This window comes from Periplaneta americana, chromosome 8, assembly GCF_040183065.1.
Source record: "Periplaneta americana isolate PAMFEO1 chromosome 8, P.americana_PAMFEO1_priV1, whole genome shotgun sequence".
Taxonomy (NCBI): domain Eukaryota; kingdom Metazoa; phylum Arthropoda; class Insecta; order Blattodea; family Blattidae; genus Periplaneta; species Periplaneta americana.
Window position 1 is genome coordinate 106,876,773 of NC_091124.1, and position 15,485 is coordinate 106,892,257.

Consider the following 15,485-nt stretch of genomic DNA (forward strand, 5'->3'; position numbering starts at 1 on the left):
AATGACCATCTCAAACAGGAAGTGAGTGATCTGCAGCAGTACACAAGCAGAGACAATATAATGCTACTCAGAGTTCCGGAGATCGATGAACAATCAACTTATGAAGTCATTGACCAAATATCGGAAGTCATAGGCGGTAGTGAATTGGTGCAACATGATGTAAGCGTAGCACATCGCATACCATCCAGGCCAGGGAAGACGCGTCCTATTGTCATCCGCTTCACAAAGAGTAGACGTCGTGATGAATGGCTCCAGCTATTCAGAAATGAGGCCAAAAATGATAGCAGTGGTCCTGGGATTGTGACAAAGAAAGTCAACAGGGACCTTCCGGCAGGAAGAATCACAGCAGGTGACCAACTGACAGCAGTGACCAGAGACCTTTTGAACAAGACACGGGTTGCAAGAAAAGATGAAGCCAGTCCTGTGAATAAAATCACTGGTGTTGACGATGTAAATAATTTGTAAATAGTATTGTGTCGGTACCCAGGTTTTATTTTATATAATATAATTGACTTAACAATGGCTAGTAATACTATATTAAATGAAATCCATCAGTGCAAATTTAATAATAATAATAATAATAATAGTAACACAATGGTTTTTAACGATTTACTTCACTGCAATGAGTATATTGCCAATATACTATCAGATCTTAAAATAGTTCACTTAAACTTATAGTGACCTAATTCCTGTTTTCCTCATTCTCTTAATAACCAGAATTTCAATCATATTACGAAAATTTTAATTTGTTGTATTAATTAAAGTTTTTTTTTTTAAGTATTCGTAAACACTATAAATAATTCCTTTCGCTTGGCTCCGCGTATCCGCTCCCTTTCTAGACATGTCGCTCAACTAGGCACAGAAGCAATTCCACTGTTAGTATTGAAAATTACAGTTTGAATAAGTACACAGTGAACAGACAACTGCTACGATGACTACTCTCTCAATACCCAACGATTGGCTTGCAAGCAACTACACCCGAACGCATCGACACACTGCCAGTCAGTCATCCCAATGGACAGTTCAGAAGAGAGGGGGTGGTACGTGCAAAAATGTCCTAAGTACGACCCGCCAATATCTTTGCTCCCTACTTTAGTTCTAAACCCTCTTTTGTTATGCCTGGGCAAAGGTTCACAGAAAAATAAACACAGGTTTCCCTCCAAGAATCTAGTTCAAGTACTGTTGGTTATTTGAAAAGACAGAAGTACAATTACATCTCATAATATCTTTTTAAATTTATATCACTTCTACACACACAGTCTAGTTCACAGTACTGCTGGTTATTTGATAAGACGAAGTACAATTACATCTCATAATATCTTTTTAAATTTATATCACTTCTACATACACAGTATAGTTCACAGTACTGCTGGTTATTTGAAAAGACAGAGTACAATTACATCTCATAATATCTTTTTAAATTTATATCACTTCTACATACACAGTCTAGTTCACAGTACTGCTGGTTATTTGAAAAGACAGAAGTACAATTACATTTCATAATATCTTTTTAAATTTATATCACTTCTACGTACACAGTCTAGTTCATAGTACTGCTGGTTATTTGATCAGACAAGTACAATTACATCTCATAATATCTTTTTAAATTTATATCACTTCTACATACACAGTATAGTTCACAGTACTGCTGGTTATTTGATAAGACAAGTACAATTACATCTCATAATATCTTTTTAAATTTATGTCACTTCTACATACACAGGTCCACACCTGTGGAGTAACGGTCAGCGCGTCTGGCTGCGAAACCAGGTGGCCCGGGTTCGAATCCCGGTCGGGGCAAGTTACCTGGTTGAGGTTTTTTCCGGGGTTTTCTCTCAACCCAATACGAGCAAATGCTGGGTAACTTTCGGTGCTGGACCCCGGACTCATTTCACCGGCATTATCACCTTCATTTCATTCAGACACTAAATAACCTAGATGTTGATACAGCGTCGTAAAATAACCCAATAAAAAAATACATACACAGTCTAGTTCATAGTACTGCTGGTTATTTGATCAGACAGAAGTACATACAATTACATCTCATAATATCTTTTTAAATTTATATCACTTCTACATACTGTACACAGTCTAGTTCAAGTACTGTTGGTTATTTGAAAAGACAGAAGTACAATTACATCTCATAATATCTTTTTAAATTTATACCACTTCTACATACACAGTCTAGTTCACAGTACTGCTGAGTATTTGAAGACAGAAATACAATTACATCTCATAATATCTTCTTAAAATGAGGGGTGATTTCACAAAACTCATTATCTACATTTTTTTCGATTTTGAGGTTTTAGCGTATCCATATGGTTTTGGGTCAGGAGAATCCAATGGTGCTATCAGAATTAAGCTAAAGTTGGTAAGTATATCAGTAAATTGATCTTGAAATAAAATAGATTTTTCAAAACTCGGTATCTACAGTTGTGTATTTTAGAAAAGAGCTCTCTTGAAAAAAACAAGATTTTGTAGATAACGAGTTTTGTGAAAACGCCCCTCAATTTATATCACTTCTACATACGAGTCATTCCACGTCAAATCGCACAAATTTAACCTCGAATTGACTTTCATGTCTCTGATTTAGATAAAACAAATTTTACACATTCTATGGATTGAAAAAATAAATACGTGTTTTATTATTGTTGTCTATATCGATTATTGTAGTAGATATGTGTTACCAAAGATTCTGAAATAGTTCACACATCATTATTGTTAAATGTGATTATCTCCACTAATAATCATCACAGAGATTTGCTCTTTGTCTCGATTTGAAGGTGACAGTACTTACTTTGTTCTTTGCATAATAATATAAAAATATAAGTTTGTTAACTTTGTTTTAAAAGACATTTAAACACATAAAAATATGTTTTAATGGCAGTGGCTTACTTTAAAATTACAGAAAAAAAATCCTTAAATACTTTGAAATTATTTTAACCACCCTTAAAATAATCAGAATGGCACTCTGAGCCATTGAAGAATAATTAAATGATTCACCAAGTTGCGTGTCTTGAGTTTGCGGGCTACATAAGTACTGTTGCAAGATGATGTGCAGGTGCAGACTGGATGAGAGTCGTGTGACTACTTTACACTGTTCTATGGTCAGAATATCACTCTTTCACGTAATTTATGTAATATAATACTGTATTTAAATATTGTTTTTGTAAAATATACACTTGTAAGAATGATAACTACAGTTTACACAACACTGCACTTTTAAAGCTGATCACCTACAACCAATTCTATTTAATGTCCACCACTTTACTCTCACTTCGAAGTGAATAGTTCTTTATTATGGTCTGAGATTTTGTCAGTGGAACAAAAGAATGAAGTTGTAAGATACCTCGTACCACTTTTGCCTTTTGTTACCTTGAGTAGAAAATATGGCTATGTTATTTGTATTCACTAATGGTAAAAATTAAAAGCAATATTACAAATAATATTATTAATTCCATCAAGCATTAATTTAACATTTTCATGATGAACATAGACACAAACTGAGTGCGTGCCACTTGTTCCTGGGAGTACACATTCCTTTGGTCTGAGTTTGAAAATTTTTGAAAACCCTATTTTGATATACAGATATTGCTTTTTGAAACATTGGCAAGTTTTCTTAAGATTACATAGTATTAATATTTTCTGTTTGTGAACTCTCTTTCCATCTTCTTTAACTGAAACAATTTTTTTGTCAGCCATAACCCTCCTCACATCATCAGAATTGTAAAATTGAACAACCTTCTGTACTATAAATGTTCCCAAACTTTTTCCCGATTTAGGATCAGGAGTAGCCAAAATCCCTTTTCTGCTGCTACTTGTTTAGAAATTCGTATCATGTGAGTGGTGATTTTAAAATACTGTTGAATTTTACTGTAAGACCAACTTTCAAAAATTGTTGATATTTGTATTTTGAGATTTCTGTCGTCTGTTTCATGGAAGAAGTATATCAGTTTCTGTATTATACCGGAATTATTTGAATTTTCGGCTGAAGTTGTGTCTTCTGTGATATGAAATATTTTATGTTTAAGTGTATCTGTAACTTTCTGCATTTTTTGTTTTGGATATATTTTTAGATAATTTTGTCTTCTTTATTGGCGATTCTCAATCATCACTAAGCTCTCACACATCTTCACTATATTATTTTAAAAGTTATTTCTTACTCGAAAGCCATCTGAAATCAACCAGAATGATATTTTCTATTTGCATATGCCATTCTACGGTCAATTCCTAATAAACTAGGGGGAGTAATTGCCCTAGCAATATCTATTGCAATTCTCTTTATTATACCAATTTATAATTCAAACTTCTGAGGCATACAATTCTACCCTATTAACCAAATTATATTTTGGTTAATAACAAATATTGTAATTCTACTAACATGAATTGGAGCACTAGTTCTATGTAAAATATAATAGATTATAATAATTTTTTTTTTTTTTGCATTTTAAAGTAGGCTGTCATAAAAAAAATAATTGTTTAAAATGTGACCCTCTAAAACAAGCCCATCAATAAATCAATTAATATATTTCATTTGTTCCCATTTCAAATGACACTAACACTCAACGTCTAGATGCATAGAATCTTAATAATGAGATTTTCATACTGCGTCATGCATGAATTTGTCATATAATTAAAAGTAAAATATTAAAGTACTATCACAGAAAAATTATAGATCTGTTATTTTGATCTGCAGAACATATTTCAGAAGATTTAAGCAAATACTAAATGGTCATGTTTTGTATACAGGTGTTTGATTTGATGTGGAATGACTCACATGCACACAACACAACACAATACCTACTCCGAAAGACTTAGGAATTATTGTTGGATAAATTAAAGGGAAACTGCTAAGTGTTGAAGGAACATTACGTGCTTTTAGAACTAGAGGTTATCTGTTTATTTACGTATAGTAACACCACACTACTGATAATGTATTACTCCATCTCGCTGCGGCTCTTGCAGCTGCATGCTCCGGCTCGCGGTTTCACTCAATCCGAGCCTTCCAACCCGAATACACCATCAGTAAGTTATTTGCACAGTGACTTCTTATTCGAATAGCATTCTAATACCGACGCAGTTCTACGTAAAACATTTCAAAGAATACAATAATATTTTTTCCCCTTTTTAGAAGTAGACTCCTGATGTATAAAAACGTATTTTAAAAATATAACCCCCTAAAAGGGGCCCATTTTATGTTTTGATTGAACACTAAAATTAGTATATAATACTGCAATTATTACACTTCAAAATGATATAAATACGGAATTTCTACGATTTATAGAATCTTCAATATAACCATTTTCATAATACGTTGCACCCTAATTTATGGAAAAAGTAACATTTAATAAATGACTAAATAATTGTGTCAGCCCGAAAAAATTACACATGGGTTATTTAATTTAATCAATAGAATATATTAAAAAAAATTGGAGCAAATACTAAGTTGTCATGTTTTGTAGGTGTTCGATTTGACATGGAATGACTCATATACAGTCTAGTTCATAGTACTGGTGGTTATTTGAAAAGACAGAAGTACAATTACATCTCATAATATCTTTTTAAATTTGTATTACTTCTACATACAGTTCACAGTACTGCTGGTTATTTGATAAGACACAAGTACAGTTATACCGCATAATATCTTCTTAAATTTATATCACTTCTACATACTGATTTTTATAAACAGAAAAATAATATTGGAAGTGATGTAGAGTTAGTGTTAATATGTTAAATGCTTAAAAAATAAACACTAATAAACACTTAAAAAATCTGCCTACAGTTTGTTGCGCACCGGTAAGTTATTACCAGAGCCCGGATTTTATGTAATCTATACTAATAATAAATCTTTAAGCGAAATATTTCAGGTAATTTTCGCTTTTCCAAAAATAATTGGTGTTAACTTGTATAATTGATTATCCTGAGACCGAATATCGCTTTTTTTTTTTTTTTTTTTTCATTTTTGTTTGTATGTCTGTCTGTCTGTCTGGATGTTTGTTACCTTTTCACGCAGTAATGGCTGAACAGATTTCAATGAAAATTGGAATATAAATTAAGTTCGTTATAACTTAGTTTTTAGGCTATATGGCATTCAAAATACTTTATTTAAAAGGGCGATAATATAATAAGGGGGCCTGAAGTAAATAAACCCAAATATCTCGCTTATTATTGATTTTTGTGAAAAATGTTACATAACAAAAGTTTCTTTAAAAATGATTTTCGATAAGTTTCATTCCAAGCAAAATTTTGATAGGACTGATATTTAAGGATATACAAGAGTTTTAAAATAACAATACAATACATTTCCACCGCCACCTCAGATTATAGCGTCATTGTTCCGTAACTCCTATGTGCAAAATATAAAATTTTTCAGTAGGAAGAAAAACAGATTTATTCATTCTATGTAGTGGTACATAGGAGATCGTGAATTCTTACATTTTCGAAAGAAAGAAATATAATTACATATAGTAGATAGTTTTATTTTTTCTATCACTATTTAAGTTTTTTAATATAACAAAAATCTGAAAATCAATATGTCACATAGGAGTTATTGCAAGAACGACAACAATGGCTATAATGAAATAAAAATAAATGACTCCGTCTATTTGAGGCACCCTTGACGTTTATCAATATTAATATATTAATTTGTAGTTTCTCTAGATGAATGTAATGTTACATATGAGGACTGAGGTAAGATGAAAATAGATATTTACTCACAGAAAACTTGATATTCTGTCGAAATATTGTATAACTTGATTATTGCAACTTTATTTGGTCCACATAAAATACTCTAATTTTATACACTTAAGTTTCTTTTTGTTCACAGAACATATTAGTTAAGAGTTTTGTTGTAAAGATGAGTACTTTTACTTGACCAAAAATACAGCTCATAATAAAAGAAACATTTTACCATAGAGCTCACTGGAGCTGAGTTATTTTAAAAGGTATCACGAAATGGCATTCCTGCACTCATAATTTACCCATATTCGTTTCCTGTGTTTCTTAAAATAATATTTATGTAGGGTACTTCATTTTTTATTTGCATAAACAATGATATACAACCGAGCGAGTTGGCTCAGACGGTAGTGTTTGAGACATTCGGGAAGTCCCAGGTTCAAACCCTGTGGCTGATCAATCTGACTGGGGTTTTTCATGATTTCCCTTAGTCATAAAGGCAAATGCCGGATTGGAAAAATACATGCCATGATTCATCATCACCTCAATTACCAATACCAAAAACATTAATCAAAGTCTATAATCAGTTACATGAACACAAGCCATCTACAACACACAATAGAAACAGGAACTCAACAAGAGTAAAAACGGCCTACTGATATACCCACACACATTCTAAACACGCGACATGACCACAGATGTTAAGGTGTGAATAAAATGAACTTAACAAAAAAAAAAGATGCACAGTAAGGTTAACATAAAAATTATCTTCGTACACAATCAACTCAATTAATTTGGAGTGATTTTTTTAAAGGATGCATTCAATACTAATTTAGAATAATTTTTAACGAATTACCCTTGCACCAAAAACGAATGTTCTCTGAACCAAATAACCATATTTTAATTATTTGCATGTAATAATAACAATTAAGAAACGTGTTAAAGGAATTATCATTGCACCAGATGAGTGGTCTCTGGACCAAAATGATCGCATTTTAATTATTTAAATACAGTTTAAATTGAGTGACATATTAAACGATTTACGCTTCTATCAAACACGAATATACCCTGGACCAGATGTCCTATTTTAATTATGTAATTACTTTATATTTATTTCTAACAAGTGCAGCGGAGCGCACAGGTACAGCTAGTATGAAAATAAATATGTAGCTAAAAATGGAAAAATATGTCGATAAATATGTAATAAATAAAAAATATGTAGGCTTTATTAGATGTATTTTTGTACACTGATAAAAAATTACAGTTGCACATGTGATTCAACCTCATTTAGTTATTGTTTGGAGGCGCAATTAATAATTAAATAATTTTCCACATTTTCTGTGGTCATTGATTGTTTTGTCAACGGCAACCCATATGTAGGAATCGCTAAGTTGAGCACTCCAATTATTTCCATTGTGTCAGTGTAACTGGAGTTCAAATAATTTTTCTGTAGTGTTGATTCATCTGGAATATTGAAATTGCAGTATTTGCATAGGAATGCTTGAAATCTTGGTACTTAAAGTTTATACCACGGTATGTTTGCAGCAACCATTGCCATGCACAAATCTTTATTAAATTCGCTTGTAGAAGAAGAAGAATGCTTCAGCACCACTTGTGTAAGAAGAACTTGTTTTTTTCGACGGAGCACGTTTTTATTTGTGACACGAAGTTCAGTTTTTAAATGCTTTTTTCCTATTTTACAGTTATTTCTTAAGCGATACACAACATGTTAGCATGGCAAAGAGATGTCCAAATTTTTGACAGAATACGTTATTATTTTCAATTATTAAATTATTTTCATGCATTAGAGATGAAGAGACAAGCTTTATAAACAATTTTCAAATATATAACTTATGAGAGAAGTCAAGGAAAAGTTGGTAAAATTGTGCGTATTCTTTCAAAATATGTCAAATATGCCAAAATATTCATTCATTCATTCGTTCATAGTGTTCTGTCCAAGGGCAGGTTTTTCACTGTGAACAAAGCATTCCCCAGTCTTTCCTATTTTAGCGGAGACGGGGAATTTATATTCGGCTTAGCAGCTGGTTCTGCCAAATAGCCATAAGCCATGAAAGCATGGGCATGTGAAGGATTGTTCACCAAGTATGTATGAGTGTGTGCATGTGTTTTTTTTTTTTTTTTTTTTTTTTTTTTTTTACTGAAATATGTAACATATGAAATTAAAGTATAATAAAACTTCAAGATATGACTGGCTGTATGCATTTAGTTGTTATTTTTTCCGTTGGTACATAAGAGGTTTATAGTCCAGGTAGTATATATTTAACAGCTGTTACCAGAGCAATTACTGATGAAGCACTGCTTAAAATGTCCATGTATCACTGTTTGCCTGTTGTATGTTAAAATGGACTTATTATTTAATGTCTAAACATATCTATGTGAATACATTTCTGTTTAGGTGACACAGTTGGTGAAAACTCGTCATGATCGCGGGCTATTGCTGCCAGACATCTTTGGCCTTCTCGTTCATCTATTCTCTTTAGCAGGTACTGATGTTCTGTTTCCAGCAGTGGAGCAGAGCTATCTGCTGACTGCACTGAAACAAGCTCTTTTTGAAGACCGAGAACAACTGCAAGGAAATCTTTCTAAACTTGGTGAGTCATAAACAAATTTTGTCAGTTTCTTTCTTCTTCTTCCTCCCTCTCCCTTTCTTCTCCTAATTTTTATTCTTCATGTTATTATTTCCTTCTTGCTGTTCGTTCTTGTCACCAAAATTATTACAGTATTGACTTAACCTAGGTAATATAATCCATAATAATATATTCTCTTCTGCACCATTGTCATAAGTTTTCTGCTAGTTCAGGATCACAAGAATGTCTTCTAACAGCAAATTAATTTGTAACAATATAGAAAATTCTATCTCTCTTGTCAGATTAGTGACTCGAGGTAATAGGTGGCCATTAATGAATAAATGAGAATGAAAAATTAACTAAGGTTGACATTTTTCTCAAAATGATTGCATTTAAATGGTATGAAATTTGGAAAGTCCAACATGTTCATAATTTATATTTGAGTAAAACATATTTGTTTTTGTTCAGCGGTGATTAGAATTAGATGAATTATTCCATTTTTCATCTGTAGAAAAATATCAGTTCATGTTTTTCCTTCCTCTATGGAAAGTTAGGAGATGTTCTTGATTGAAGTTTTGTCATTGATTAAAGTTCTCGTTAACACTTTGTTAAAAACATAAAATTTACTCTGTCACACGTTAAAAGTGTTAAAATTGTTTAAAAAGGTATTTACCTTCGACAGACGGCCCGTTTCGACGCTATTTGTCGTCGTCTTCAGTGTCTCTTAAATCACTCAAGAGACACTGAAGACGACGACAAATAGCGTCGAAACGGGCCGTCTGTCGAAGGTAAATACCTTTTTAAACAATTTTAACACTTTTAACATGTGACAGAGTGAAGTTTTGTCTGTGTCCATTGTGTAATATGCGTCTTGGATAGAATATATTTTTGTGTTTACTGTTTTCAAAATTAAGTTATTACTTACTAAGTTTTATATACTCTATTCAGTTAACTTCTAATAGCTTTACTTTCCAATTCTTCAGAAATTGAGTTTTTTAAAGTGAAGTCTTGTTTCTTTCATTTTCAGTTGAATCTAAAACAGAGGATGGTTTTACAGAAATAACAGGCAATGTTTTTACTAAACTACGATATGTGGCTTCAGCAAGAAAGGATCTAACACGATACAGGTATAGTTCAGTACAGTTCATCATCACCACTTCACAATTGCATACAGTTCAAGATAAAATAAATCCAAAGAAATAACTGGTGGAAGATATATTAGTTAAAACAGAATTTTGTGAGTTTGATATGTGGAAGGGGTGGTGAGAATAAATAAATGAAAAAGGGTGCATGGGATCAAAGGTTACAAAAGAATGTACAGTAAAATCCCACATAACCGGCACCCAGCTAATCGGCAATGCCAAAACACTGGCACTTTTGGCTGGGCGGGTGGGGAATTAAATCTGTTGTGTTCACAACCTGTGCCGTCAGTGTTGCCACACTAGGAAGATTGTACAAACATCAGTGAATATTCAAACCCAAAATTAGGTATTAGGCCTATTTATTTTGGGTAATGTGTAGGGACACCGTAAAACGGTGAAAATACGTCAAAATCGGTAAATAAACTACTGTAATTCGTGAGAAAAGTCGTTGTTTAAATATGTATGTAATGAAAAATATTGGTATTTGAAACATGTAAATTGTAAAAAAAAATATGAATTTAAACATGGAAATCTCTTTATCGGTCATCACATTCAATAGCACTTCAGTAATTCGATTTTATCATTAGCATGGCATGGCTCCATTCAAATTTATCCCAGAGAGAATTTCTGCTGACAGAAAAATGCCGAACTTGACGAGCAAACCGGTATCAATAGGCCTGTTACACTCTAGATGGAAAAAAGTATCACGTGAATATAAAAAATAATAGGTCTAGGTTCATTTGCACACTATGACAGGCCATTTGATTGCTGAATTATCAAAATACATTATTCCTTAGTCGTAAATATCTTTTATGCCGTCCTAGCATTATAAACAGGTCGTTACTACATCAAAAATCTTGCGTAATTTCCTTATTATGGAATGTGTGCTGATAAAAGCAACGGCGTATTTGCTATGATGTAATACCAGAACGCTTGCTATCTTGGTTATCATTTCTACTTGCGATGTAACAAGAAATGAAATGCAGAATAGAAGGTAACATATCAGCAGACTTAATTCAATATTTACAGGAAGCATTTCAAACAGAAATGATGGATGCAGTCAATTACAAACAATGGGTAACTATTGACTGAACTAATTTAGAAATGTTGCACTCTTTAGTAGAAGAATTTTTAGATAAACTTTCGACCAAGTTAGAAGCGCTAGCTCCTCACGCATTTATTGTTTAGCAGCAAATTGCGTTTCTGGCGGAAAAGAAAGAAGCTCTCCAGGACGGTGAATGCCTTGTAATTTGTGACTTTTCCGAAAATTATGCCTGAGTGATTCAAGATTCAGTACAGGGTGTTCATTGGAATAAAAATCAGGTCACACTCCATCCCTTTGTAATTTATTTTAAAGACAGAAATGAATTAAAACTTAAAAACTTTGTACCAATTTCAGAGTGTTTTAAACACGAAACAAATGCTGTTCACCTTTTCGAACGACAATTAATACGGTTTCTGAAGAACGAAATAGGAAATATAAAAAGAGTTATTTATTTTTCTGATGGGGCTAGTGCCCAATACAAAACCGAAAAAAAAATTGTAAATCTGTGTTTTCACGAAGAAGATTTTGGCTTAAGTGCTGAATGGCATTTTTTTGGAACTTCACATGGGAAGGGCCCTTGTGATGGGATTGGCGGCATCACTAAAAGACTAGCAACAACAGCAAGTTTTCAGCCACATCAGGACCCCATTACGACACCAAGAAAATTGTTTGAGTGGGCTGAAAAGAATATTAATGGAATTCATTTTATATTTTTCACCAATGATGAACATAAAAATGAATGTGACTTACTGCAGTCCCGATATGAGAGGGCAAAAGCAGTAAGTGGCACGAGAACACTACATGCTTTCATACCAGTCTAAAAATCTGAAAGCACTAGTTAAACATATTCGTTGTCCCACGAAAGTAAACATGTATTTATCTGAGTTGCTGAAAAGTATGTTTCAGTTATCCAACACGGTTGACTTGTTTTTGTGTGTTTAAACTTAGTTATGTGGAATTTTATGTTAATAATTGTGCTTCAAAAGTGTTTACATATTTCGTAAGTCGACTTTATGGTGTATAACATATTGACACTGTGTGTACACACGTATCCGTACATAGTGATGCGGTCTTGCAGTGATGCTCCTACTCAACAGCGTGCGCCTGGCTGGGTAAGTTAATTTATTGCAAATTCATTTATGTATATCCCATTCTGAAATTTTGTAAGCATATAGTTGAGAAACTAAGGAATGGAGTGATATTTTTTATATTTCGAAAAAAGTGTCCGAACTTAAAAAAAAGCCATTTTAAAAATATATTTAAAAAAAAAAAACACAACATAAATTTTTATGTAATCGAAGGCCAGATGTGCTAAAAGTATATGTTATGAGCTTTAATATGAGCCGAATTTGAATAAATTGCGTTAATTAGTAACGGAGATATTACCGTTTATATATAACAGTGCGCACTATTACATAAATTTTTAATTTAAATACTTTTCGAAAGAATCAAGTTTTATGGAAATAAAACTATACGTATTTAAAAAAAAAAAAATATTTTTAAAAATATATATACAGTATATATTTTTTTCATTTATTTAATACTATACACTTGAGCTACATTAGGCATTGCAGCCCGAAAGAGCAGAAGCTCATGCTCGGGCGCAGTTCAGATCAGTTATACAAAATATATCACAAAATTAAGAGAGTTCATTGAGCACAATAACATTAATAAATGGTAAAATAATACAGCATGTAATAATAAGGTCTATATACAAATAGAAAATACAAAAGTACATGAATATTAGAGTATCAATTTTTAACTCAATTAGCTTAAACAATTAAATAATTAATCTGATTTGTTTCTTAAATCTATGTATGTTCAGTGTACTTAGCTCAGGGTAAGCTATAATTAATGTATTATATATTTTGGGTCCAAAATTTATGCTGTGTTTTAATCCAGCAGTTGTGTGGCATTTGGGAGTATTTAGAAAGAAACTGTAGTTTTGTCTCGTATGATATTCATGAGGATCAAATTTAAATTTATTGTGGTTTTTATGGAAGTAAATCAGCAATGTTTGTTTATAAATTTGTTCTAGATTTGATACACCAAATTCCTGAAAAATTAATTTTGTAGGGTAATCAAAAGGTTTATATAGACAAATTTTGATAATTCTTTTTTGGAGCAAATTTAAAGGATAGAGAGTCGATTTTGCCATTCCTCCCCAACCTAAAATACCATACTGAATTATTGATTGAAACAGAGCTAAGTACACAGTATGCAGAACATAGACAGGTAAATAAGAGTGTAGAATGGAAAATTTGTGGATTGTTTTACGCAATCTTTTACACAGGAAGGAGATATGCTTGTCCCATTTTAAATGTTGGTCAATAATAATGCCTAAATATTTAACTTGTGGGGATATACTCAAAGCGTTACATGAGCAAGTAGGTAGGTTACAATCATGTATTGTTATACTTCTATTATTATTTATTTTTAGTTGGTCAAGGCCATGTGATGTTAATGAAAATGGTATTAATTTTGTTTTAGAAACGTTCAAAGAAAGTAAGTGAGCATCCAGCCATTCGTTAATAATATTAATACCACTGTTAGAATTTTGATAAGTTTCATTCCAATTCGAACTGCTAAATATAACCACAGTATCATCAATTTAAGAATACAGAGCACCAGAATATTTCTCAATGTCAATATTAAGTAAATCGTTGATATATATTAAAAACAAAACAGGACCTAAAATCGTCCCCTGAGGTACACCTATATCAATGTTACGTGATTCACTAAGGTGATCATTTATTTTAGTTGCTTGAGTTCTGTTACTTAAGTAAGACTTAAATAATTTTAAAGCCATTCCATTAATTCCCAATCTATCCATTTTATTCAAAAGTATATTGTGATTGACTGTATCGAAAGCTTTTTGTAAGTCTAGAAAAATTCCTAGACATTTACTTCCTACATCTAATTGTTGAATTATTTTTGAGGTAACTGCCATAATAGCATCATCAGTGCACAATTTTTTTCTGAAACCAAATTGATGATCATTTAGTAGTTTATTTTTTTCTAAAAATTGTATTAACTGTGTTTTTACACATTTTTCAAATACTTTAGAGAGACTGGGTAATAGTGAAATGGGTCTGTAATTATTAAGATTATTTTTGTCACCAGACTTGTGAATTGGTATCACCACAGCATGTTTTAGAGCTGAGGGAAATACACCTTGAGATATGCACAAGTTAAATATAAAGGCAAGTGGTTTAGAAATAGCTTCGATAATAAGTTTCAGGGTATTTGTTGTAATACCATCAATACCAGAAGCCACATTATTTTTTAAACTGTTTACAATATTAATGATTTCACATTCGTTTACAGGAAACATAAACGTAGATGATATACTTTTATTATAAGTAAGCTTATAGTGATGAGTATCAAATACTTTCTTTTTTATATTAGATACGATGTTATGACTTACATTAGTAAAATGATCGTTAAATTCGTTTGCGATAGTTTCCTTATTTTCAATTGTTATTCCATTTGGACTTATAATTGACTTTAATATACTATTTTTATTATATTGGGTGTCAATAGCTTCGTTTATGGTCTTCCAAAATTGCTTTGGATTATTTTTATTTTTGTTAAATTTTTCAGAATAATATTTGATTCTCTGATTTCTTATTACATTAATGAGAATATTTCTATATTTTCTGTAATAATTTAGTAAAACAATGTTTTGTGGGTCACGTTTAACTTGCTTAGCTAACTTATCCCTAGATCGTATTGATTTAACAATACCTGTGGTAATCCAAGGTTTAATTTTTTTGTACTTACTTGAGAATTTGAGAGGGACATGATTAGAATATTTACGAATTAGGTTACAGAGTATTTTATAAAAATTATCGAAACATGTATCTGCGTCTTCATTGTAGAATATAGATTCCCAATTCATATTATTAATATGAGATATTAGGCTTTTATGGTTTATAATTAGCTTATAATTGTCCGAAGGTTCAGTGGCTTCTCTGCTAGTACTTTTATTACTGATTGACAACAATGCAAAAGTCATATAATGATATGTTATTG

General features: G+C 31.8%; 1 protein-coding gene across 5 annotated transcripts in view; it reads left to right on the forward strand.

Moving 5' to 3' along the window:
- The window catches only part of LOC138704930 (sec1 family domain-containing protein 2-like), a 115,812-nt gene that overhangs the window by 82,091 nt on the left and 18,236 nt on the right, over positions 1-15,485 (forward strand). For all 5 annotated transcript variants that reach the window (XM_069833359.1, XM_069833356.1, XM_069833360.1 and 2 more), the window contains 2 exons: positions 9,092-9,287; positions 10,291-10,390. In XM_069833359.1, the coding sequence (XP_069689460.1) occupies positions 9,092-9,287; positions 10,291-10,390 (296 nt within the window). The remainder of the gene's footprint in view (positions 1-9,091; positions 9,288-10,290; positions 10,391-15,485) is intronic.